Raw genomic sequence first — 23,992 nt, forward strand, 5'->3', positions numbered from 1 at the left:
GCCTCAGTACTGGGCTGTGGATGTCCCCAGCGCAGGGCAGGTGGGTGGCTGTGGCCAATGGGGGCCAGGCCATGTATTACTAGAGAGCCACTGCCCCTGCTGTGTTTTTTGAAGGTCCCTGAGATGGACCCAGTTATTGAACTGTGTGTATAGTTATAAGGCTGGTGGAAAATGAAATCAAACAAAAGGATACTTCCTGCCCGGTCTTATCTTTGTCTCCCCTAACTTTTCATTATGGACAAATTTCAAACATATATAAAAGTAGAGAGAACTGTGTAATCAACATCCATGTGTCCGTCTTTTAGCTTCAACATTTATCAACTCACTAGTGGCCCGGCACATGAATTCATGCACATTGAAAGAATTTAATTAGAAGAAATATTTTAATATAGCTATTTGCCCTTTATAATAGAAGTGTCAACCAAATTAACGATCGACAATGACAGATCGAAACACATGCGTGCGACTGGCGCCAGCAAGAGCTTTATATGTATCGTGCATGCGTGAGTCAACTTAGCCTTTTATATATATAGAATAAACTTGCTTAATTAGATCTGCTTTCTGATGTAGCTAAACTTTTTCCAGCCCAGTGAAGCACCCCAACTTCTCTTTCAGGTCATTGTCAGCAACACAACAGTAAATATCAACGCAAAGCAGACTATTATTGTAGACATGCAGGGAGAACAAAGGGTAAAATATTTAATTGCAGCACTGTTTGACTATATTCTGTGCAGTAAGAAAACCTGAAGTCATTTTCAAGGTCCACCATTTCTTAATTCTTTTCAGTCGGGTCAAGTTTCTAAACTTTCTAAATCTCCATTTTCTGGCTAATGAAAAGAAAATAGGGTTCTACTGAGTCTCCGTCTCCTATCTACCTATTCCAAGACTTCTGTGAGGATCAAATGAGATGAGGCATGGGAAAATGCTTCACAGACATTTGGTTAAAGTGTAAAATGTTTGGACCTGGCTATAAAGCAAGTCATGTTCCTCGGCTGCAGAAACTGCAAGGAGGCTAGTCGTGTCTAGGGAGAGGAAGCTGGGCATTGCTATGTGACATCATTACCCAGTGCCCACAGCGACTGTTTCCGGGCTGGGCTAGGCTGTGGGGCGCATTTTGCACCCTGGGGTCTCAGCAACATTGGTTGCAATTTGGTGGGCTATTGCTCCAGGTTGGTGGTGGGGCCTGTGTCCCAGTTGGGGGAAGCCGAGTGTTGCTTTGTCGGCACCAGGTCTGCGGTGCCGTTTCTTTGTAAGTGGCCAGTACGCATCATGGCAGCTCCTGCATTGAGCATCTGCCCCCTGGTGGTCAGTGCATGTCATAGCGACCAGTCAGATGGTCGGAGGGACACTTAGCATATTAGCCTTTTATGTATATAGATGGCTAATTTTGTTTTCTCTACACCCCCAACCACTCCCCTGCCTGCTTCCCTCAGATTCTTTTGAAGTAAATCCGACATCAAATCATATCATCCATAAGGTACTTCTTAAAAGATAAGGACGCCTCCTTTAAAACAGAACAATACCATCATCCCACCAAAACAATAGTTCAACAATGTCAAATATGTAGTCAGTTTCTACATTTCACTCATTTCCTATAATTAAAAGAAAACCTATTTATTTGAATTATCTGGCCATATCCTATATAATAAAACCCTAATATGCAAATCAACCGAACGGCGGAACAACTGGTTGCTATGACACGCACTGACCACCAGGGGGCATTCACTCAATGCAGGAGCTGCCCCCTGATGGTCAGTGTGCTCCCACAGGGGGAGCACCATTCAGCCACAAGCCAGGCTCATGGCTGGCGAGCGCAGCGGCAGTGGTGGGAGCCTCTTCTGCCTCAATGGCAGTGCTAAGGACCCCTTGGGGGATGTCTGACTCCAGCTTAGGCCTGCTCCTAAGCCAGCAGCCAGACATCCCCCAAGGGGTCCTGGACTGCAAGAGGGCGCAAGCCAGGCTGAGGAAACCCCCCTACCACCACCACCAGTGCACAAATGTCATGCACTGGGCCTCTAGTCTTTTTAATATTCCTGATCAAAACCTTTCCCTCCTGCCATATTGGCCCACTCAAAGTTATTCTAAACATTTAATGCATTTGTAGCTTTGGTATCACAGTCATCTCCCTCTGGCCCCTTCCAACATCTTTCCCTTCAAATCCCTTGTAATTTTAAAATCACACACGCCCATAAGAAGCCCTCTTAATCATTAACCCAACAGAGAGAGACCCCCCTCCCTCTCCTCTGAAATCCTGGAGCATTTAATGTGTTGCTTCTGTGTTTTTATTTACTGCCTGGTAGAATGATTGTTTCCCACATAAACCAATGATTCCAATTGGATTCTAAGTTCTCTGACTATCATGAATTATAATGTCTTGAATCACTCGATAATTATTAGTGAAGTATTTTAGTTACAATAGGTGTTCAAAATAGGCAATGATTCGTTTACTTTCTGCCAGGTACATGAAAGAAGATTTTTGCTCCCAGAAGCCATCAGCTTAGTCTCCTATGCACCTTGGTAAACACTTTAACCTCATTATAAAAGTAACCTTTCCAACTTACAGGCTCATTACTGTGACAGCTACATGAGGACTTGTTCAGAAATGAAAGCTGTGCTGTGAGACAGAACGAGCAGCAGCATGGGCTTCCCAGCCTTGGGGGTCAATGGCCACAGGAGAGGCCTACTCGGGAGAGGGCAGAGGGGCAGCCATCCCAAACTGACTGGATCTGTGTTATAAAATGCAAGTGTATGGTACCCCTTTGCCTGCAGAATCTCAAGGAATATCAGAAGGAAAACACATTAATTTCTAAGGTGTGGCAGAAGATGAGGGATTGATCTTATTTTCAATAATATGATATTAAGATCCCAGTGGTTTCCCACAAACACGTTCCTTGAATGACATTGACCCTCAGTAATTACAGACTGGCTAGAAAACAAAGAATCTTCTCTAACCGCCCCCCCCCCCCCCACACACACACACACACGTCAAATGAGTTTGTGTACTTGAGTGGCTGGGATGGCAGGGTTGACAATGCTGGGTAGGGGTACCTGGCATTTCAATTAAAGGGGTGTGATGAGGCAGAGAGCACATGGACACACATTTCAGGAAAGCAGGATGCCCAGGGACTTTCTATTTAGTTCTCCCTGCTCTATAAAGACTTATTAATGTGCCTTGAGGAACCAGTATTATTTCATCGGGCAGCAGTCATATGATTTTCTTAAGGCCAAACGAAAGAAGCGGGTCATTCATGGGTTTTCATTGGCACAAAGGAGAATCTGCTTGGAATTTAATAATTTCCATTGTACCCAAATTAAAAGATGCATTTCAAACACTCTGTTATAAGTGACAAATGTGGCTCTACTTCCGTTGCAAAGCATTATTCCAGGATCTAGCTCAAGTCCTATTCATATCATTCAGAATGAGATGAACCATAAATATTTGATGGCATCCTTCCTTCAGCTTCTTGAAAACTGATTTTGAAGAGCCCCAGGTGTTAACAATGATCAAATGACACAATACACCATTTTCTTCTTGAAACAGAAAGAAGTCCCCGACTCCTTGAACAGGAAAAAAGTAAATATCTGAGGCCACATCAGACTACCTCACAGAAAGGCTGTTGTATTGGTGCTGCCGTGCGCCAGAAGGAAGACAGGGAGAAAAGACAAATCTAAGAATAAAACACGCCCTTGTACCAAATGAAAACACATTTAAAAAGAACCTTTATAAAGAGACGTTGAGAACAAAGATATCCAGTTCCTCTAAAATGATATTCCATTGTAGGTCAAGGTGAAAATGGTGTGGGCTAAGGCAGGATTGAGATGAATGGTGTAAATAAGGCAATTAAAACAGAAAGGCTTTCCAAGAGAATCCAATCAGCAAAATTCACAGGAGTATTTAGAACTAATTATAATATATCTGTTAGAATAATTATCTGAAGTAGAAACCAATACCAGAGATATTTAAGTATCAATCACGATGGCAGATTTTGTAGCCATCAGTTAAAAACTGCAATCAAATCACTTGCTCTGAAGCTAAATATATAATCATGAGAGTTGGAGCTTTTTACTATGCCCCAGAGCTTTATAAAATAAGAGACACAAGTCACTTATCACTGTTGCTATGAGACAAATGTTTACATCACACATTTCTGGAAAAGAAAGGAAAATTATAGATTCTTACCAAGTAATCATCAGGCTTGATGCCAAAAAGCTCTCTGAAATATCGGAATGCTAGTGGAGCATATGTCTTAAATCTGAAGTCTGGGTAGTGATGTGCTGGGGTCAGATTGCTCCCTTCACTGCAGTTAAAATAGTAAAAAGAATAAGAGAAAGAACATTAGCGAAGACAATTTTGATTTCAAATTCTAGCTCTACTGGTCCTGAGCCAATTTCCCCTCTACAAAAAAGCACCCCCTGAGAGTGGGTCTCTTGAAGTTCATGTTTCAAAGGAAGGCGAGTGGCCATCGGGTAAAAACAGATGCTAACTCAGTGAGGGCCACTCCAAGCAGGCAGCCCCTGCCAACCACACCATGTCTTCAGCCTGAGAATGTGTCACCATCCCCCTGTGCTTCCTTCCTGGGGAAATCAACCCATCTTTCTCATGAAGCCATAGTTGACTTGCTTTAGGCGTAAGATCCAGGGTTTAGTGCGTGGAACAAATTTTAGAAATGCTTTTTTTTTTTTTTTTGCCATGAATTTTGAACACTGGATAAATTCTTTGAACTACAAATAAGTAAAATAATTTTTAAAATAGATGAGAACCATGGAACTGGAAATAGATGGGGCCTGGATCTGTCAAGTCTTCCTTAAATCCATAATTATAGGCAAAGAGACCTTAAATTTTTTAGTGATTTAAAAACCTGATTTCCATCCCCACTTAAATCATTTTCTTTTTTTCCCCCTTCTTCTGGGCTCATCTTTGAATTTTTTTTGCAATATTTATGATATATGAAATGTGTAAAGTATAAACCAGTGAATATCCATGACCCCAAAATGCTGCTTAAGAAATAAAATTTATCCATATAGTTGAATCCCTTCTGTACTTTTTACTGATCTTATACCCTTCCTTCCCCTTAGAGCAGTGGTTCTCAACCTTTCTAATGCCACGACCCTTTAATACAGTTCCTCATGTTGTGGTGACCCCCAACCATAAAATTATTTTCGTTGCTACTTCGTAACTGTAATTTTGCTACTGTTATGAATCGTAATGTAAATATCTGTGTTTTCCAATGGTCTTAGGCTCTACAGCAGCGGTTCTCAACCTGTGGGTCACGACGCACAGGTTAAGAACTGCTAGCAGGGTCACCTAAGACCATCGGAAAACACAGATATTTACATTACAATTCATAACAGTAGCAAAATTACAGTTATGAAGTAGCAACGAAAATAATTTTATGGTTGGGGGGTCACCACAACATGAGGAACTGTATTAAAGGGTTGCGGCATTAGAAAGGTTGAGAACCACTGCTAGAGGCATCCCCTAGGCTGAATTTTGATGTTTATGATTAGTTTTATTTTTTTTTACTACATATAATAATGAATTTCACATGATATCAGATAAGTCACCTAATCTGCCTGTACTTTAATTTTTCATTGTGAAAAATTAGAACAATGCAGTAGAGTAATATGATTTTATATAGAGATTCAATATCTCTTTTTGCCACATTCTCAGTGGAATATCAAAACTCTATGCAAGTTTATTTGGGTCTGACTTTCATGATAACACACCGATAAATAAGACTGTATTTCTTTGACTATTATTAAGGCTAGTTGCACTCTCTTAACTCACACTGGATACTCAGTGTGGTAGCTAAGGTGCTCTTAACATCTTGTAGTCCAGGGAGAACTGGGTTCGAGGTCCAGGTCTACCATTTACAAGCTGTTTCCTGAGGCCAGGTACTGAACTTATAAACATGAAACAGCAAAGGGAATGGAAATGTGAATGGCCATGTGAATGGCATGTGGGAAGCCCTTAATATGTTTGAATGACTGAGACTTCATGGGAAACAGTCCAGAGTTGAACACTTCACATGAGTTGACCATATGTTAAAAAAAGGAAAGAAAATGACAAAAGGGGAAAATACTTGTAATACATATCACAAAGGGCTAAACTCCCAATATAAATTGCCCCATGCCCTAGTCAGTTTGGCTCAGTGGACATAACATTGGCCTGTGGACTGAAGGGTTCCAGGTTCGATTCTGGTCAAGGGTGATGTTTCTCTCTCTCCCCCTCCCTTCCAGTCTCTCTAAAAATCAATGGAAAAATATCCTCGGGTGAGGATTAACAAACAAACAAACAAAAGAGCTCCAGTCAACACTAAAGAAAAAGACCAAAAAGTTAATTTAAAAAAAATAGCCAGAGATATGATCAGGTACTTCACAGGAATGGAAATATAAATGATTTAAACATATGAAAAGTTGTTTGACCTCATCTCTATATATAAAAGCCCAGCGGCCGAATGGTGGAACAACCAGACTAACCAGTCGACCAGTCGCTATGATGTACACTGACCACCAGGGGGCAGATGCTCAAGGCAGGAGTTTCCTCCTGGCGGTCAGTGCACTCCCACAGTGGGAGCACCGCTCGGCTGACTGGGATGAGTGGCGCTCCCACAGCTGGCCAATCCTCGCAGGCCACGCCCCCCACCAATGCACGAATCCATGCACTGGGCCTCTAGTTTTATTAAATGTCACTGAGAGACCATTTTAGCTATCAGGTTAACAAAAATCCAACATTTTGTGATAGCTCAAGGGAAACTAGGAACCCTGAAACATTAGTGGGAAAGCAAATTGATAGTTTTCCTATAGAGAATATTTTCACAACTTGTCAACATTACAACTGTACATAACTCTTTGTTCCAGCACATGCATGCTTATACTGTATGCCACAGATAAAGTAGGCCATGGACACACATGTGTGTCTGGTTATTTATGACAGCATTGTTTGTAAGGACGAAGAGTTGGAAGCAACCTAGATGTCTTTCACAAGGGGACTGGTCAAATTAATTATGGTTTGCCATACACTGGAATATTATGCAGATATTTTACAAAGAACAAGGAGGCTTAATATGCAATGACATGATAAGATCTCTAGGATAAATTGAGTGAAAAAAGCATGATGCAGATACTGTGTGTGGCGTGCCACCATTTATATAAAAAAAGGAAAAAATATATTTTGGGCAGGTAGATGTATAAAAAACATCCTTGAAGGATGCCCTGGCCCAGTGGCTAAGTTGGTTAGAGTGTCATCCCGTATACCTGAGGACTGCAGGTTTGATTCCCAGTCAGGGCACATACCTAGGTTGTGGGTTTGATCCCTGGTTGGGGTGTGTTTGGGAGACAACCAACCTATGTTTTTCTCTCACATCAATGTCCCCCCCCCCCCCCTCTGTCTCTCTGAAAATCAATAAAAACATATCCTCAGGTGAGGGTTAAAAAAAATCCTTGAAGGATAAACATGCCCCTAGGAACAGTGATAACATTGAGTAAAAAGGGCACAGAGACCAAAGTGATACTTTTCAGTCTTCCTTTTAAAAGCACCATGAGGATAAACCCTTCTCTGTATTACTATTCACAACATTAGAACATTTTAAAAGTGAGGGTTAAAAGCCATAACCTTACACACACACACACACACGCACACACACGCACACACACACACACACACAGCACTGCACGCTCGGTGCCACAACAGAAGGGGTTGCTTCTGCACATCAAGCTGCTCCAGTGACTAACAAATACCAGCCTGACATGATTGAAGCTTTCCTGAAAGGAATGGAAATTAATGGGGCTGTTGGCTCCAGATGGAGTTTGTCAGGAGCTACAATGCACGAGAGCAGAACCAACCAGCAGGCCTGGCGAGGATCGGCCCGCAGACACCAACCTGGGTTTTCTGAGGTCATGCACTGGCAGAACCACTGGCTGTGGCGTGGGGTCTGGCCACAGATGTCCAACACAGAGGCTCCTCAGCACACGGAGAGACTGCTTAGCTAGGGCAGTTAAACAACCGCAACCAACAGGAATCTGCTGCCAGAGGAAGGGCCCAGGGCTCTCCTGCCTGCGCTCGGTGGTCTTCAGAAGACTGTGCCCAGCACCTAGACCTACTCAGCAAAAGTCAAGTCTCCGGAAGAGCAGACTTCTTCCCAAGTTAAGATTTTATCAATGAACTTATGCAGTGTTTTTTTTTTGTGTTTTTTTTTTGGGGGGGGGGGCGGGGGAGAGGGGAATCTACTTTTCTCTCCTGACATAAATTAGAGGCTATGGAAATTTCAGCTGGGAGGTTTTCAGTGGTGGTTCTAGATGTCTGACCCCCATGAGCTGGTAAAATTCCAACAATAAAACTTTGGAGACCACATGAAATTTCCAACTTTATGTTACCAAGTAGGAACCTACACAATTGAGCAAACACACGGTACTATCCCTATCAAGTTATAAAGGAAAGGGTCTGTTAATGCCATAAGAGGAAGAAACTCTGACTAAAGAACAGTATTTGCTCTATCCTGTACTTTTCTCTCTTATTTCATCAAGAAGCAGTCCAACTTTGAACATGGACTGACTCTGGCATTTTGATATTCACCTTTTCTGAATAGAGTTCAATTTTTATTTAAAAAAAATGCTTTTAATAATTTTAGAGAGTGAGAGGAAGAGAGAGGGATAGAGAGATAGGAATATCGATGAGAGAGAAATTCCCCCTACAGGGGAACGAACCTGCAACCTGGGCATGTGCCCTGACCAGGAATCGATCTTATGACCTCTTGGTTCATGGGTCAATGCTCAGCCACTGACCCACACAGGCTGGGCCAGAGTTCAAATTTTAAGGCCAAAGCCAGTGCTCACTATAAGTCCAAAAATACACATTTCTTAATGGCAACGGATGCTTAGAATTACAGTGTTGAGACTTGAGGAGACATTAGCCACCATCTGAAATTTCCCATTTAGCAGATAAAGAAATCAAAGGCCAGGAAGGGAAAGTAAGGGCCTAACATGGTCAGAAACAAACAAGACTGGGAAATTAGATCCACACCAGAGCAGCCCCTGCCAATTCAGGCCAAGGTGGAGATCCTCTCATTTCCACATATGACTCTATTTAACCAGTGAAATAGAAATCGGTCCTCTCTTTTGACAAATGAGATAGTACTCTTGGATGGAAAAACAAAGCAAAACAAGAGACATACCCCTTGCTGGTGCCAACCCCCACTTGGCTGAGCTGCCTTGTGCGACAGGAGACTGAATCACCTTTTGAGGCCAATCAGCTGGCAGTAGTTTTTAAAAGTCAGTAGCTGAGCCCTAGCTGGTTTGGCTCTGTGGATAGAGTGTCAGCCCACAGACTGAAGGGTCCCGGGTTCAATTCCAGTGAAGGGCACGTATCTTGGTTGCAGGCTTGATCCCTGGCTGTGGTCAGGAGGCAACCAATCAATGTGTCTCGCTCACATCTATGTCAATCTCTCTCTCTCCCTTCCACTCTCTCTAAAAGTCAATGGAAAAATATCCTCAGGTTAGGATTAACAACAACAACAACAAAGTTGGCAGCTGAAAATAGCTTAAATTCTGAAAGAAAATAATGTATTCCGGGTGTCACTTACTGTATTACATGGTGTGTCATTGATTATTTACATGTTAAAACCTCCCAAGTGGTTATTACCATACCAGGAAATTGTGCTTTCAAGAAATTGTGCTTTCAGGGCAATTCCAAATAAGTTAAAATGTTATATAATGTTTGGTACATGCAATAAATCTTTTATTTTGAAATAAAGGAAGAGGTATATAACTTTTATTGCTAGGAAATCAGTTTCTTCCCATCCCCACAACAGATGCTGAGCAAATACTTAAAAGAGTTTTTACTTGAAGGAACATCATATTATTGGCTTGCCCAGCAACAGCCAAGTATCTCACTTAATCCCGAGAAGAGAATTGTGACAGTTTTGTATTCTATGCACAAATATATAAAACTTGGTGTAGAATGTCTGTATAGATTGGGGCAGGGAAGTGGCGATCTTTGAGAGTCTCTGTTGCAGCTACTCAAGCCTGCTGTTGTGGAAAAGCAGCCACAGGCAATATGTAAGTGACTGGATGTGGCTGTGTTCCAATTAAACTTTATTAACAAAAAGAGGCAAAGAGCCAAAGTGTGCTGTGGGCTGTAGTGTGTTGGCTCCATGGGATACATGCAATTCTTGGATGAGTTTATGTCAGCATTACCTGACAGGCAGGTAGTTGGCTAGTGTGTCAAAATCTAACATCTAGCACAGATGTCTGGAAATACTTACATAAACCTTTGATGTATAGGTTTGCGTGGCATTTAGAATAATGTTTTACCCTCACAGTAGTTCTGTGGAATTCTCTCCCCGAGTGAGGGTACTCCCTAGCTATTCAAATAAATCCTGAACAGCATGCCCACCACCACAACGGGCAGTCCATTTTCTATAAGCATCCTCACATCAAGCTCAGTTCTGTTTACAAGGCAGGAGAAATTTGAGAAATTCTTCAGTTAGGTAATTATTTTTGAAAACTGAGAGATATGTAACTTTTACTGCCAGCATTCCAACCGTATTTCCCACCCCGGGGAAGGCAGTGATGGCGCCTCCTGCAGGGGAGCGGAGGAATGGATCAGAGTTGCTGGTCAAGGGGCCAGAGAGGCAGATTCAGGGTCACAACTCTAAGGTAAAAGATGGATTTATTTTCTGATTCAAAAAAGCAGAAATTTTGTTCCTGTGCTTTATTGCCATAGTGTAGGGAAAAACAAACCTTTAGAGCCAGCCACCCCTAAATTCAAATCCTGGCTTTACCATGTATTGGTTGTATAGCTCTGGAGTAAGCCATTTCGTATCTCAAGACCTTGGCTAATTCATATGCAAAATTTTTTTTGTAAAGATGAATGGTAATTAACATTAAATATTAATGTTATATATATATCAATAAAGCTATGCTTGGTTCATAGTTGGTACTTATAAACCTTACCTCCCTTTGCCACCTCTGTTGCAACTACCATATCTGAACATGGTACAAACGTTATGAACCATCCTTTGCTCCTAATCTTACTTGCACGTGAAAATTTATCTGCAATCTTGAATTTATGATCACAGCACAGAATGTGGGGTCAAAATATTAAGATCTGGTCATGGTTCTCTACTCATCTACTTGGTAATATTGGAAGAGCATAGAACCAAACCGTTGACAGGGCTTTTATATTCCCCTTCAAACCTTAATCAGGTTCAGAGCTTTTTCCATCCATAAAATGAAGTAACCTGTAGACCAAATACATACTATCTAAAAATAACCTTGACTCATTTTTCAATAAATAAATAAAAAATAACACAATACACTTGGTTGCTAAGGGAAACGGATTTCGCAGCTTCACAGCAGCAGTGATGAAAACATCTCAAGGCACCCCAAGGAATGAGTTCCCTCCATGATCTGGACGGACTCACCAGAGGCTTCAGAATGCTTCAGTCGCTTCCAGCAAGAGCCAGTCCACCCCACCTTCCCTCATGCTTTTCCCCAGCAAGTGTAGGGTATGGATGGGTAGGGAGGAAGCATTATTGGGCAGCTTTATGGAGATAAAATTGGCATACAATAAAGTTCATGAATTTTGTCATGTGTATACCCCAGTGTAACCATTGCCACAATCATGACACTGAACTTACCATTTTTTTTTTTTGCGGCATTTTGATAGCTATAGTAAAAAGGCAATGCAGTAAGTCCTCCCTTAACATCATTGATAGGTTCTTGGAATTGCTGAGATTGATGTATAACAGAATCAATTTTACTATAGGCTAACTGATATAAACAAGAGTTACGTTCTTGTGGTCAAATAATCTATGGCAAAGGAGGCAAGAATATATAAATGGTATTGGGAAAACTGGACATATAGATGCAAAAAAATGAGACTAGACCACTTTCTTACACCACATACAAGGATAAACTCAAAATGAATTAAAGACTTAAATGTAAGACCTGACACAATAAAACTAGAAGAAAACATAGGCAGTAAACGCTTTGACATCACTATTAGCAATGTTTTTTGAAAATGTCTCCTTGGGCAGGGGAAACAAAAGAAAAAAAAGGGGACTATATTAAACTAAATTAAATTAAAAATGTCCTGCCCAGTGAAGGAAACTATGAACAAAACAAAAAGACAACCTATTGAATGGGAGAAAATATCTTCCAATGATATACCCAATAAGGAGTTAATACCCAAAATACATAAGGAAATCATACAATTTAATATCAAAGAAACAAATGTTCTGATTAAAAAAAAGAGCAGTGTACCTGAATAGACTTCCAAAGAAGACATATAGATGGCTAATAGATATATGGAATCATACTCAAAATCACTAATCATCAGGGAAATGCAAATTAAAATCACAATGAGATATCACCTCACACCTGTCAGAATTGCTAACATCAATAAATCAACAAAAAAATGTGTTGATGAGGATGTAAAGAAAAGGGAATCCTTGTACACTGTTGGTAGGATTATAAATTGGTGCAGCCACTATGGAAAACAGTATGGAGATTCCTAAAAAAGAAGAACAACCATATGACTCAGCAATTTCATTGCTGAGTATTTTATCTGAAGAAATCCAAAACACTAATCCAAAAAGATATATGCACCCCTATATTCACTGCAGCCCTATTTACAATAGCCAAGTATGGAAGCAACTTAGTGTTCATCAATAGATGAATGGATCAAGATGTGATACACACACACACACACACACACACACACACACACACGCACATGCACACAATGGAATATTAATCAGCCATAAAAAATAAAATCTTGCTATTTGTGACAACATGCATGGACCTAGAGGGTATTATGCTAAGTGAAATAAATCAGACAGAGAAAGACAAATACCATATGATTTCACTTATAGGCTGAATCTAAAAAATAAAATAAACAAACAGAAAAAAACTCATATATATACTAATGTATATGTGCATATATATACATACATACATACATATATATATATATACACACACACACACACTAGAATATATATGTGTATATATATCTATAATAATAAAAGTGTAACATGCTTATTAGACCGGGTGTCCTTCCAGCCTTCCAGACAACCTTCTGGATGAAGCCGGGGCTGCGACAGAAGCCTGGCTCCTGGGTGCGGAGGGAAGCTGGTGCCAACAGCCGGGGGAAGGAAGGCCTACTCTTGCACGAATTTCGTGCATTGGGCCTCTAGTGTGTATACACACACACACACACACACACACACACACACACACACACACACACATATATATATATATATATATATATATATATATATATAGAGAGAGAGAGAGAGAGAGAGAGAGAGAGAGAACAATTTGATGGTTTCCAGATGGGAAGGGTTGGCGAGATGGGTAAAAAAGGTGAAGGGATTAAAAAATACAAATTTCCAGTTATAAAAATTGTCATGGGGATGTAAAGTACAGCACAGGGAATATAGTCAATAATATTCTAATAACTACTAGTATGTATGGTGTCAGATGAGTACTAGATCTATTGGGGTGATCACTTTGTAAGTAATATAAATGTCCAATCACTATATTGCACCCCTGAAACTAATATAATATTGTTTTTCAACTGTAATTGAAAATTATAAAAGAGAAAAGTGCCTATGAAGACCTTATTTATGTGCTCCTTATTGTAAAGTATCTCATACAGTGTCATGTATAATTTAGTTGCTCAATAGACATAATTTTAATATTTAAGATTAATTTTAAAATCATGGAGTTTTATTACATGATTCTTACAAGTAATAAGTCTAAGAACAAATTTTGTTATTTACTAGGAAGATTATACCTTAAAATTAGAAGTAATGTTCTAGGCCAGTGGTTCTCTGACTTTTAATCACCTGGAGGGGTTATTAAAGCAGATTCCTGGATCCCACCTCCAGTGTTTCTGAGTCAGGTGACTTGGGGTGGAGCCCAGGAACCTGCATCTCTAACAAGTTCCAAGTGATGCTGATACTGCAGGTCTGGGGACCACATGTTGGCCCATGCTTTCCCCAGTGCCCGACAATGGCTGGCTCTGTTGATTGGACACCGTGAGGAGAAGAGATCAGCAAGGATGGAGCACCCTGCCCTTCTTTATGAACCATCTTCAGCTACCTGCTCCCACCCCCCTGAACTCACTGCCAGCCACCCGCCCACAAAAGGCCTCTGCTCCCCTTGTTCTTTGTAGCTGAAGAAAAAAATAAGACTGACATGTCTGGGAAAAGGCCCTGGAAGACCACGAGAGCTCGAACATCCTGAGAACACATTTATAGGAATTATGGTGCTAACAGATAATACCAAAAGGTTAAGGCAAACTCATGTCCTCCTGAAGTTATATAAAAGTATGTAGTTAATGCATTGTTTTTTTGAGTGATAAACAGACTGTTAAAAACAAAAACATGGAACAATTTCCAGCTCTAGAAAGAAGAGTAGTGTCATAAACAAACAGGATTATATCTTAGGCCTTGGGTTGTCCATTTTCTGTATGGAAACTAGTTCTCGTACCTGCTAAGGGACCCTAGAAAAGCAAACTTCAAAAATGTTGATCAACTTTATTCTTCAACCAAGAGCTATGAAGGAAAATGAGTCTGTCTGGATTCATACCTGACTTTCAGTATTTATGGGCCCCTTAGTGATTAGGTGGGCACAGTCACCTACAGGCTTTACTTCCAGTCAGTTGACTCCTAAACATACAGATAAATGTAAGTAGCACTCCTCTGGAGATTTTAAATATATATACTAGAGGCCCGGTGCACGAAATTCGTGCACGGAGGGGGGTTGTCCCTCAGCCCAGCCTGTACCCTCTCCAATCTGGGACCCCTCGAGGGATGTCCGACTGCCCGTTTAGGCCCTCTCACAATCCAGGACTGCTGGCTCCCAACTGCTTGCCTGCCTGCTTTCCTGATTGCCCCTAACCGCTTCTGCCTGCCAGCCTGTTTGCCCCCAACTTCCCTCCTCTGCCAGCCTGGTCACCCCTAACTGCCCTCTCCTGCAGGGTTGATCACCTCCAACTGCCCTCCTTTGCAGGCTGGGTCCCTCCCAACTGCCCTCTCCTGCTGGCCATCTTGTGGTGGCCATATTGTGTCCACATGGGGGCAGGATCTTTAACCACATGGGGGCAGCTATATTGTGTGTTGCAGTGATGATCAATTTGCATATTACTCTTTTATTAGATAGGATATATATTGATTTCAGAGAGGAAGGGAGAGGGAGGGAGAGAGAGAAACATCAATGATTAGAAGAAATCATTGATCGGCTGCCTCCTGCACACCCCACACTGGGGATTGAGCCCACAACCTGGTCATGTGCCCTGACCTGGAATTGAACCATGACCTCCTGGTTCATAGGTCAGTGCCCAACCACTGAGCCACGCCGGCTGGGCATCCTCTGGAAATTTTTGTAAGAAGTAAGGTAATGAGAACACTGAGAGCTGAAGTGTCACCCAGTCATTCTCATACAAGTCTAGTAATAACTAATAACAAAAGTGGCTTATTTTGAAGAAACATATTTAAAAAAAAATAAATGTGTCTGACAAGTCAAACCTCATAGATCCAAAGACAAAATAATTACCTCCAATCAACAAACTTATTTGCTAGAACATGAGTAGTAAGACATATTTAGGTAAAAGCAGAAACATTATAATAGGAAAATATGCTATATCTAGAATCAAATATTTATATAAAAAATCCTGTCAGTAGTGGTGACATTTCCAATTTAATAATGATTACTTCTCTTCTTAGACTAAGCTAGTACTGGACTTAAATTTTTGGTTTATTTACTTTATTTTGATAGAGCAGACACAATATAAAGCTTGCTATTGTAACCATTTTCAAGTGCACAGTGCTGTGGCATTCAGTACATTAACACTGTTGCCCAACCATCACCATCATCCAAACTCAGATTTATTTGCTGAATTGATTACCCCCTCCCCCAATACAATTAAGTTAAGGTAGCATGTATGGGTAATGTGGGTGTTTTTGCAAATATGTTATCAAAATATTGGGGTTCTCATAAGTTTTCTTGAGGAAAATTAAGTGGAACGAGTTAAGTTAAAAAAGGAGCTAAATGAGTGAACTCAGATGCATGCCTAATTGTGGGTCCTCCCAGCCCCCCTTTTAAATTAGGGGTAACAAGAACCTGGTGCCAGCTGCCGCTTCTTGGACGTCCTCTTATTCTAAACCTACGCAGACATTACTCTGTAACGACTGCACTCTTTCCCACTGAATCTCAGTCTTTCTCCATAAGGCCCTTCAGGCCATATCACAGCTAATGACAACTGGCCCACAGGAGGAAACCCGTTTCCCATCTCCACAGAGAAAATGCAGGCCACCTGATGCGACAGAAAGCAACCATCCGTTGGGCTGCTTTGAGCGTGCGCTGCATTACGTGTGCACTGGCCAAGTCTTCAATGTGGGGTGTCGCAAGGAGGGTTCTTTAGCATGAAAACATCACACAAAATAAATCTTCTTACCTGGGCAGGAACACACTCTCCACCACGTAGAAGTCTTGCATGAGAACATCGCGGTCTGGTTTGGAAGTGAGGTTACCCACTGTGTATCCTATTCCCAGCTGGATAGCACCTTTGATGGCAGATGATGCAGTCTGCAAAGCAAACACGGGTCCGGGATTAGCCTCAATAGTCGGGGCCTTGTTCAGTGTTACCAGCAGCAAAAAAGGAGTGAGGTTTTCTTTTTTGCTCCTAGGCAATGAGGAAGCTAGGCTTGGAGAGACGACAGGCTGCTTCTTTTGATGGAGAGCTCATTCCAAACACCAAGGACTTTTCTTGTCATGAAATTACTTTTGTGGTAATCCTTCCTACCGATGTTTTAAAAGTCAAATTATAGTCCCAAATCTCCATCTTTCTTTTATTGAGAACTTTGAAACTTGCCAGAACACTTTCAGTAGGTAGCACCATAATTTCTACCAAAAGATAAATGGTACACTTATTTTTTTTTTAATTCAGGAGTTCTATACTGTACCTAGGGGTCAGGAAGAATATTTTATCTTCATAAAAAAATGAGAGAACAAAAAAGTAATTTGAGTTTCAGGAATACGCAAAATTTAATTTGGAAACTGCTTACGAATATTGCCATTGATATGGATCCACAATCAAAATTTCCTATACCGATCTGTGATAAAACACATAGCACTAGGTCACCAGTCTTTCCCAAGTACCACTTTTCCAGTATCATTCCATAATTAAATTGACATAATGTTAACTTGGGGAATTATTGTCACATATGTATATATACATGTGTGTATATGAATATATATGTATATATAGTTGTAATCAACGTAATAGGAGATATAGAAGAATAAATCAATTTGAATGCATTCTTCTTAATGGTGAAAATGTATCATATTTCTATGCCTTGCAGTGCCTTAATGTAATACTATGTATACAGAGGGAGCTAAATTAATACTTAAATCAGTGGTTCTCAACCAAGAATATCTGGCATTGTCTGAAGACATTTTCTGGTCGTCATAACTGGTGATGGTAGTTTTACTACCGGCATCCAGTGGGTAGAGGCCAGGGATGTTACTAAACATGCTACGATGCACAGAACAGCTTCTCATCACAAGGAATTATCCAGCCCAACCATCAACAGTGCTGAGGTTAAGAAACCTTGACTCACGTGAATATAACAGAAATCATCTATTTTGTAAAACAATACTTTCTTTTTGAGTTAACATTTTTACTTAGCAATCCCCCCCCACACACATGCTTTATTTATTTTTATTTCTTCACACTTTTAACACAGAACCTATCTCTCTTCTTGAAAAAAAAAAAGTATCCTCTTGATTTCTATGATAGAACATGGTCTTGGGACAACTTTTACCTTTTCCGGTGGGCTCATTCCTTCACGGACTTATATTCTATTTGCTATAATTGCAGCCTCCCTAAAGATTTGGTCATTGACCCTCAGATTTCCTTAATTATATAGATAATCAATCCTTTCTTAATGGCTTCAAAAACTATCTCAATGCATATGACTCTCAGGCCCTGTAAGCCTATTTGGATGCTGTTCTACCATCACACATCCAGCATATACAAACCAAAACTAATATCTTCCAACCTTCCCACCCCACCGCCAAGACTAGTTTCTTTTTCTAAGGCACTAGAAGCCTCAGTCACCCAAGGCTGACCCCCAGACAAACCACATCTAGCACAGGGCTTAGGTCCCCAATAAACACTTGCTGACGTCACCTGAAATGGCCACGATCAATCTGTCCTGCTTAGTCACCCCACTATCACTTGCCCATGAAGTCGTCATTTAATTGCTTTGCTTCTTCCTCCACTGCAAATATTCCATAGCCCTTAGTCTGAGGACAACAACCGACCACTGTCCTCCTCCCTGCAGGAGATGGAAAACTGTCTTGGTGGTTTTCTCTTTTCACTTGTCTTTTTACTTACGATCCTGGGGGCAGCAAGATGGCAAAAGACTGAGACTCAAACCATAGTGCAACTGGTGCTTTAAAAAAAAAAACAAAACAAAAGAAAAAAGTTTGCTATTTTAATACTCCCTCGCTGAGCTCTGCCATGCCACCACTTGGCATTGGTGACCTTTTGTACCAACAGCTCTGACTTCTGAAGGCTGACATGATTTTCATTTTAAGCTCTCATAAAAATTCAAAAGGCATCTCTCCTCCTATCCATCACTCCAGCAATACGGCACAAGATGTGACATCAGTACTTTCCGGGCGACCCAACTCCAAAACGTTCTGTTCCAGACCTATCAATAGCCTCACACGCTCTCCAAGCTTGCTTTCCCCTCCCCACGCCCCACCTGACTCTCTATTTCTGCTTAATTCAGTCATTTAACACTTCATGGGCTGGAACACCTGTCAAACAGATGGAGTAGCTAAGTCTTTGTTGATGGCCCCCCGCCCCCGCCCCCGCCCCAGCAATAGAAAGTAGTCAAGGTTGTAGGAGTCTGTATCTTGTGTTTTCAAACTTTAGAAAACATGAGACTCACTGAACGCTTGTTAAAACAGATGAAAGGCAAAACCATGGAGACAGTAAAAAGATCAGTGGTTGCCAGGGGTTGGGGGAGGGGAGGGATGACTAGGCAGAACAGAGAGGATTTTCAGGGCCAGGAAAAAATCTGTGTGATGCTATAATGGTGGATACATATCATTATACATTGGTCTGAACCCACAGAATGTACAACCCAAGAGCGAACCATAGTGTAAAGTAGGGACTTCGGGTGATGATGCTGTGTTCACGCAGGTTCATCAATTGTAACCAATGCACTCTTTTGGTGGGGGGTGTTGATAGTGGGGGAGTCTGTGCATGTGCAGGAGGTAGATGGGAAATCTCTGTACCTTCCTCTCCATTTTCTGTTAACTTACACGACTCTAAAAAATAGACTTACAAAAGAAAGTCAATGGGCATTGAAAACCAAACCAAAACCAAAACCAGACCGGTGGGTGCAGCCCCAGAATTTCTCACTGAGAAGGTGTGGGGTGAGGGTCAGGAACCTGTTCTTGCTTTAAGGGGCACTGAGAAAGAAGACCGCCTTTCTCCTGTGGTATAAGATCAGATTCTGAGTCCCGGAAGGAGTAAGATTTTGGAAAGGCCCCTGTTGACATCTGTCTAGTTAAAACAAAAAACAGACTTGTAATACAATTGCTTTTCCCTTTAGGCTTCTTAAAATTCAAGTGCTCTGATGGGAGAAGTAATAGAAACTGCAAAAAAAGTTAATCTTTTTTGATCAACCATTTGTGCCAGACACTTGATGGATAACCACAATGATTATCACAATCTATCACAATCATAGCACATACTTATACAGTGTTTACTAAGGGGCAGGCACTGTTTTAAGTGCTTTTGGTTATATGAACTCTTTTATCCTCACAATGACCCTATGAAGTAGGTACTATCATCATCTCCATTTTTCTGACTCAGAGAGGGTTAGTCACTTATACTAGGTCACACAGTGCAGAGGTGGAGATGGGACTCAGACCTGGGGAGTTTGGCTCTGGAGTTCAAAGTTATACACAGGAGCACTGCAGCCTGTCAGAACCTCTGAACTCACTTAACCCTTTCAAGGACCTTGCAAATTAGCAACTACCACACCATGTTACAGGTGGGAGATTTAAGGCCAGCAAGGTTAAGTGATTCACCCTGTTTGCATTGCTAATGTGTGGTGGAGTCTGGAAGCAAAGCCCACAATGTTTACACATCATTTTTGTTGTCTTATGTTTTTTTTTTCTTTCCAAAATGAGCCTAGAATCAAAGTCGGAAGTTCTCCTTAAAGTCTGGCTGCTTGACCTCAGCAAAGGTAGCAGCTTGGTGAAGCCATTCCTTTTGATGAAGTAGGGATAAAAATATTTGATTTGATTTGAATCATATGCAACCACAGGGAAGTCCAAGGAAAACTTGTAAGCCACTTGGTAAACCAGCATGAACACCACTGTTAATGTCACAGCTAGTAACACGGGGAGATATAAACACAAGGAGGTATTTCGCTGCCACAGGAGGACTGGCACCTGGAGGTTTCCGTGTCCCCTCTGTGTAAAAGTAAATGCTTGAGCATTGATGCATGTGGGTGTAATTAAAAAGCATCTTGCCTACTTCAAGGCAGTGTTTGGTTGTGCTCATTGTGCATGTGGTTTCTTGAGTCACAGGAGTAAAGGTCCCATCACCTGACATTTCCCTGCGGTGGACAGGTGGGCGAGGCTGCAGTATTTCCTACCACAGCCTCTCCTGAGCAAGACGTGCCTGATAACTAAAACTGAACCACCACCTGGAGTGTCTCTGATTAGCAGATTGTAAGTCATGATGATGACCAAGAACCTTCTGCGTACTGCAGGTGGTTGCTCCTTTAGAACCAGCAGTTCTTTCCCTGCAAACTCTTGAGCCACTAGCCCTCTCCTCCTTTCTCAGGGACACCCACCAGCAGGCCAGCAAGTCCTTAGAGAGTCAACAGCTTCACACACACGCTCAGCCCTTCCAATTTTCTCTGCACGGCTTTGCGTAGGCTCTCAGAGAACTGAGACCGGGCCATCTTCCCAAAGGGGTCCTTTGACTCCTTTATAACAGACAGCGCTAGATTTCAGAACACAGAAAAACAGTCTATTTTTGATTCAGGACTTTTCGAGGGCTAAGTGGAGGCAACAAGCCTGGATATTAGAAAAACCTCTAAAACACCTGATACTTCAAGAGAAAAACATATAATATTACAAAAGCAAATCATAAACATTTACTTCCATAGATCCTCTTTCCTAACCCAAACTTGTTCAGGGATGATGGTAATTCTAAGAGGAAAATGAATGTCAGCTTGCATGTCTGTAATGTAGTCTACTTTTCAAAGCACTATATTTTTAACTATTGGATTTGATCATCACAGTTGTTACAGAAGTAGGGTTTATAATGCCCATTTTATGATTAAAAAACAAAAAACAAACAAACACCTGTGGCTTTGGGAGATTAACTTGATCTAAACTCCTTCTCTCGTGTGTGATAGAGCCGGGAATGGTCCTCTGAGCTGGGAGGCCTCAGGTCAGTGCTCTCCCACTGCACACTGCTGCAGCTGTCTGAATTTCCTCGGCTGGAGATGAATCTGATGGAAGCTGAGAAGTACTTGAACTAGGAGATGATGATGATAGTAACAATAAGACTAACCGTCTACGCACACCCGCTATTAGGGAAGCAATGATCCTGACAACAGAGTTTAATGACCTTACGTTAGTTACAGGAAACTGCTTTCTACAGCACAATGTCTATGAAATTAGATCACTTAATATGCCATCTGATAACACTGGCTGTAAAAGGAAGTATTAAAATATTTCATGTCAACAGCATTTTTCAACCCTAAAGTGTTTCACCCCTAATTATGAGATTATAATAAGCCAATAGGTATGCTGCCAGAGTGGCTTTTTTCAAAAGTAAAGATATAATTGTGTCACTACCTTGCTTGAAACCCTCTAATGGTCCCTGGTATTCCCTGCAGCTATAAGAACAAACCCCTTAGCTCAACACGGAAGCCCATCTTATCATATTACTTCCTCCCTACCTCACACTGACTCCTGCATCCAATATAAAAAAATATGTTTTTGTTTTTATAAACACTTGTTGACATCACCTGAAATGGCCACGATCAATCCATCCTGCTTAGTCACCTCTATCCTTTGAACTTCCAAGTCCATGAACCCCTAATAACTGCACATGAAAATTTCTGCTTGTATTTTCCCCAAAAGGGGTTCTAATGTTTTCTCTTTTTTTCTCATAAAGTTCATTTTCTCCAAACCACAGGTCTAGAGAGTCTAATTCTAAATTAGAGAAGTCCATTGACAAGGCACCTAAGACTAGGTCATAAAAAGGGGTTCGGTGACACCCCTTAAAAGCAAGAGAAGGCAATCCTTGTCCAGCCAGGGAACACCCACTCCTGTCCCTCATTTCCATGGTTCAAGTCCAGCTCCAGGTTCTCCCTCCTGTCTCTGAACTTATACTCAAGAAAGAAGGCATAGACTTCTTATTTGTCCCAAGGATGGAACTTTGGGAAAAAGAGAGAGGAATCACGCATGAAGCTGGTTGTAGGACTATGGAAATGAGCCAGTTTGCTGGTAGGCAAGCATAAACCTTCTCAAAAAGATGCAGGACCACATCTTGCCTTCAGGTTCCTTGAACCATTTCTCTGGTCCCTCCTTGTGTTAGTTTCTTAAGGCTGCGGTAACAGATTACTTAGTGTCTTCAAACAACATGCACTTATTCTCTTACAGTTTGGGAGGTTGGAGGTCCTGAAATCGAGGCGCTGGTAGGGCGGATTCTTTTGGAGGCTCTGGAGGAGGACCCATTCCTTCGCCTTTTCAAGCTTCTAGAGGCCGGCCGCATTTCTGGGCTTGTGGCCCCTTCCTCCGCCTTCAAGGCCAGCAGCATCTTCAAATCTGTCTCGCTCTCTCTGAATCCCTTTCGGTCTCTCCTTTTCTCTTTTTCTCTCTCTCAGCTCTGCTTTCGTGAACACACCTCATTTTCTGACTCTGACCTTCCTGCCTCCCTCTTATATAGACCCTTGTGATTAGATTGGGCCCACCTGGATTATCCGGATACTCTCTCCATCTTGAGGTCCTTAACTGAATACACCTGCAAATCCCCTTTAACCATGTGAGAGGTAATATAGTCACAGGTTCTAGGGATTAGGACACAGACATCTTTGGGCTCCATTATTCTGTGCACCACACTCCTCTATTTCAAGATTGACTCGGGCGTTTTTCCCAGTGTTGCCCCAAAAAGAGAAGAGCTCCCCTCAGAACTCCATTCACTCAGATGCTGTTCATTCTGAGAATTTTCTGTGAGCTAGGCATTGTGCTAGGTGTTAGGGAAAGCATGAGAAAAAAAAAAAAGGAAAGAAAAAAAAAAAAAAGAACATTGTCCTTGCTCTCATGGGAGTGTCTAAGTCTTGTGGGGGAAAGAGATATTAAACAAACAAAGATATACATACATAATGACATTTGTTGTCAGTGATGTAAGCAACAGGGTGATGTAACTGAGATCACAAGGGTGGAGATCCACTTTAGAATAGCAGAGTTAGGAGAGGTCTACCTGAGGAGTGATATGCAGGCTGAGACTTGAAAGGTGAGTATGAGCCAACAGATGGGTCATATCAACAAAGGCTGGCTGTGTGTACCCATCACGTGCCAGGCATTCTTCCACAAACTGGGGATACAGAACTGACCTGGCCAGAGTCCTTGCCCTCAAGGAATTGAGAATCACATTAGAAGGTTAGGGGAATTGATTGTGAGGCAGAGAGAAGCAGCAGTTCAGGGAACGGAAAGCAAACCATTGTGGGTCAATTATGGTGGGAGAACATCAGAATAGGAGGCTGGAAAGGCAGGAAGATCTAGATCTGGGCCTCAGAGGCCATGTTCAGGGTTTGATATATTTCAATAAGGGAGCAGCATTCTAATTTGGCTATTTCATGGAGAATAGACCGGAGGGAATATATGAAGGAAAGCGATTAGGAGACAGTGGTTCATATTGAGATGGCTGAGA

General features: G+C 41.5%; 1 protein-coding gene across 4 annotated transcripts in view; it reads right to left on the reverse strand.

Annotated features, from left to right (window-relative positions):
- PIP5K1B (phosphatidylinositol-4-phosphate 5-kinase type 1 beta) overlaps nt 1–23,992 on the reverse strand; it is a 291,346-nt gene that overhangs the window by 123,713 nt on the left and 143,641 nt on the right. For all 4 annotated transcript variants that reach the window (XM_079790914.1, XM_079790913.1, XM_079790916.1 and 1 more), the window contains exons 4-5: nt 16,469–16,599; nt 4,181–4,298 (exon numbers count right to left, since the gene is read on the reverse strand). In XM_079790914.1, the coding sequence (XP_079647040.1) occupies nt 4,181–4,298; nt 16,469–16,599 (249 nt within the window). The remainder of the gene's footprint in view (nt 1–4,180; nt 4,299–16,468; nt 16,600–23,992) is intronic.

This window comes from Cnephaeus nilssonii, assembly GCF_951640355.1.
Source record: "Cnephaeus nilssonii genome assembly, chromosome: 14".
NCBI lineage: Eukaryota > Metazoa > Chordata > Mammalia > Chiroptera > Vespertilionidae > Cnephaeus > Cnephaeus nilssonii.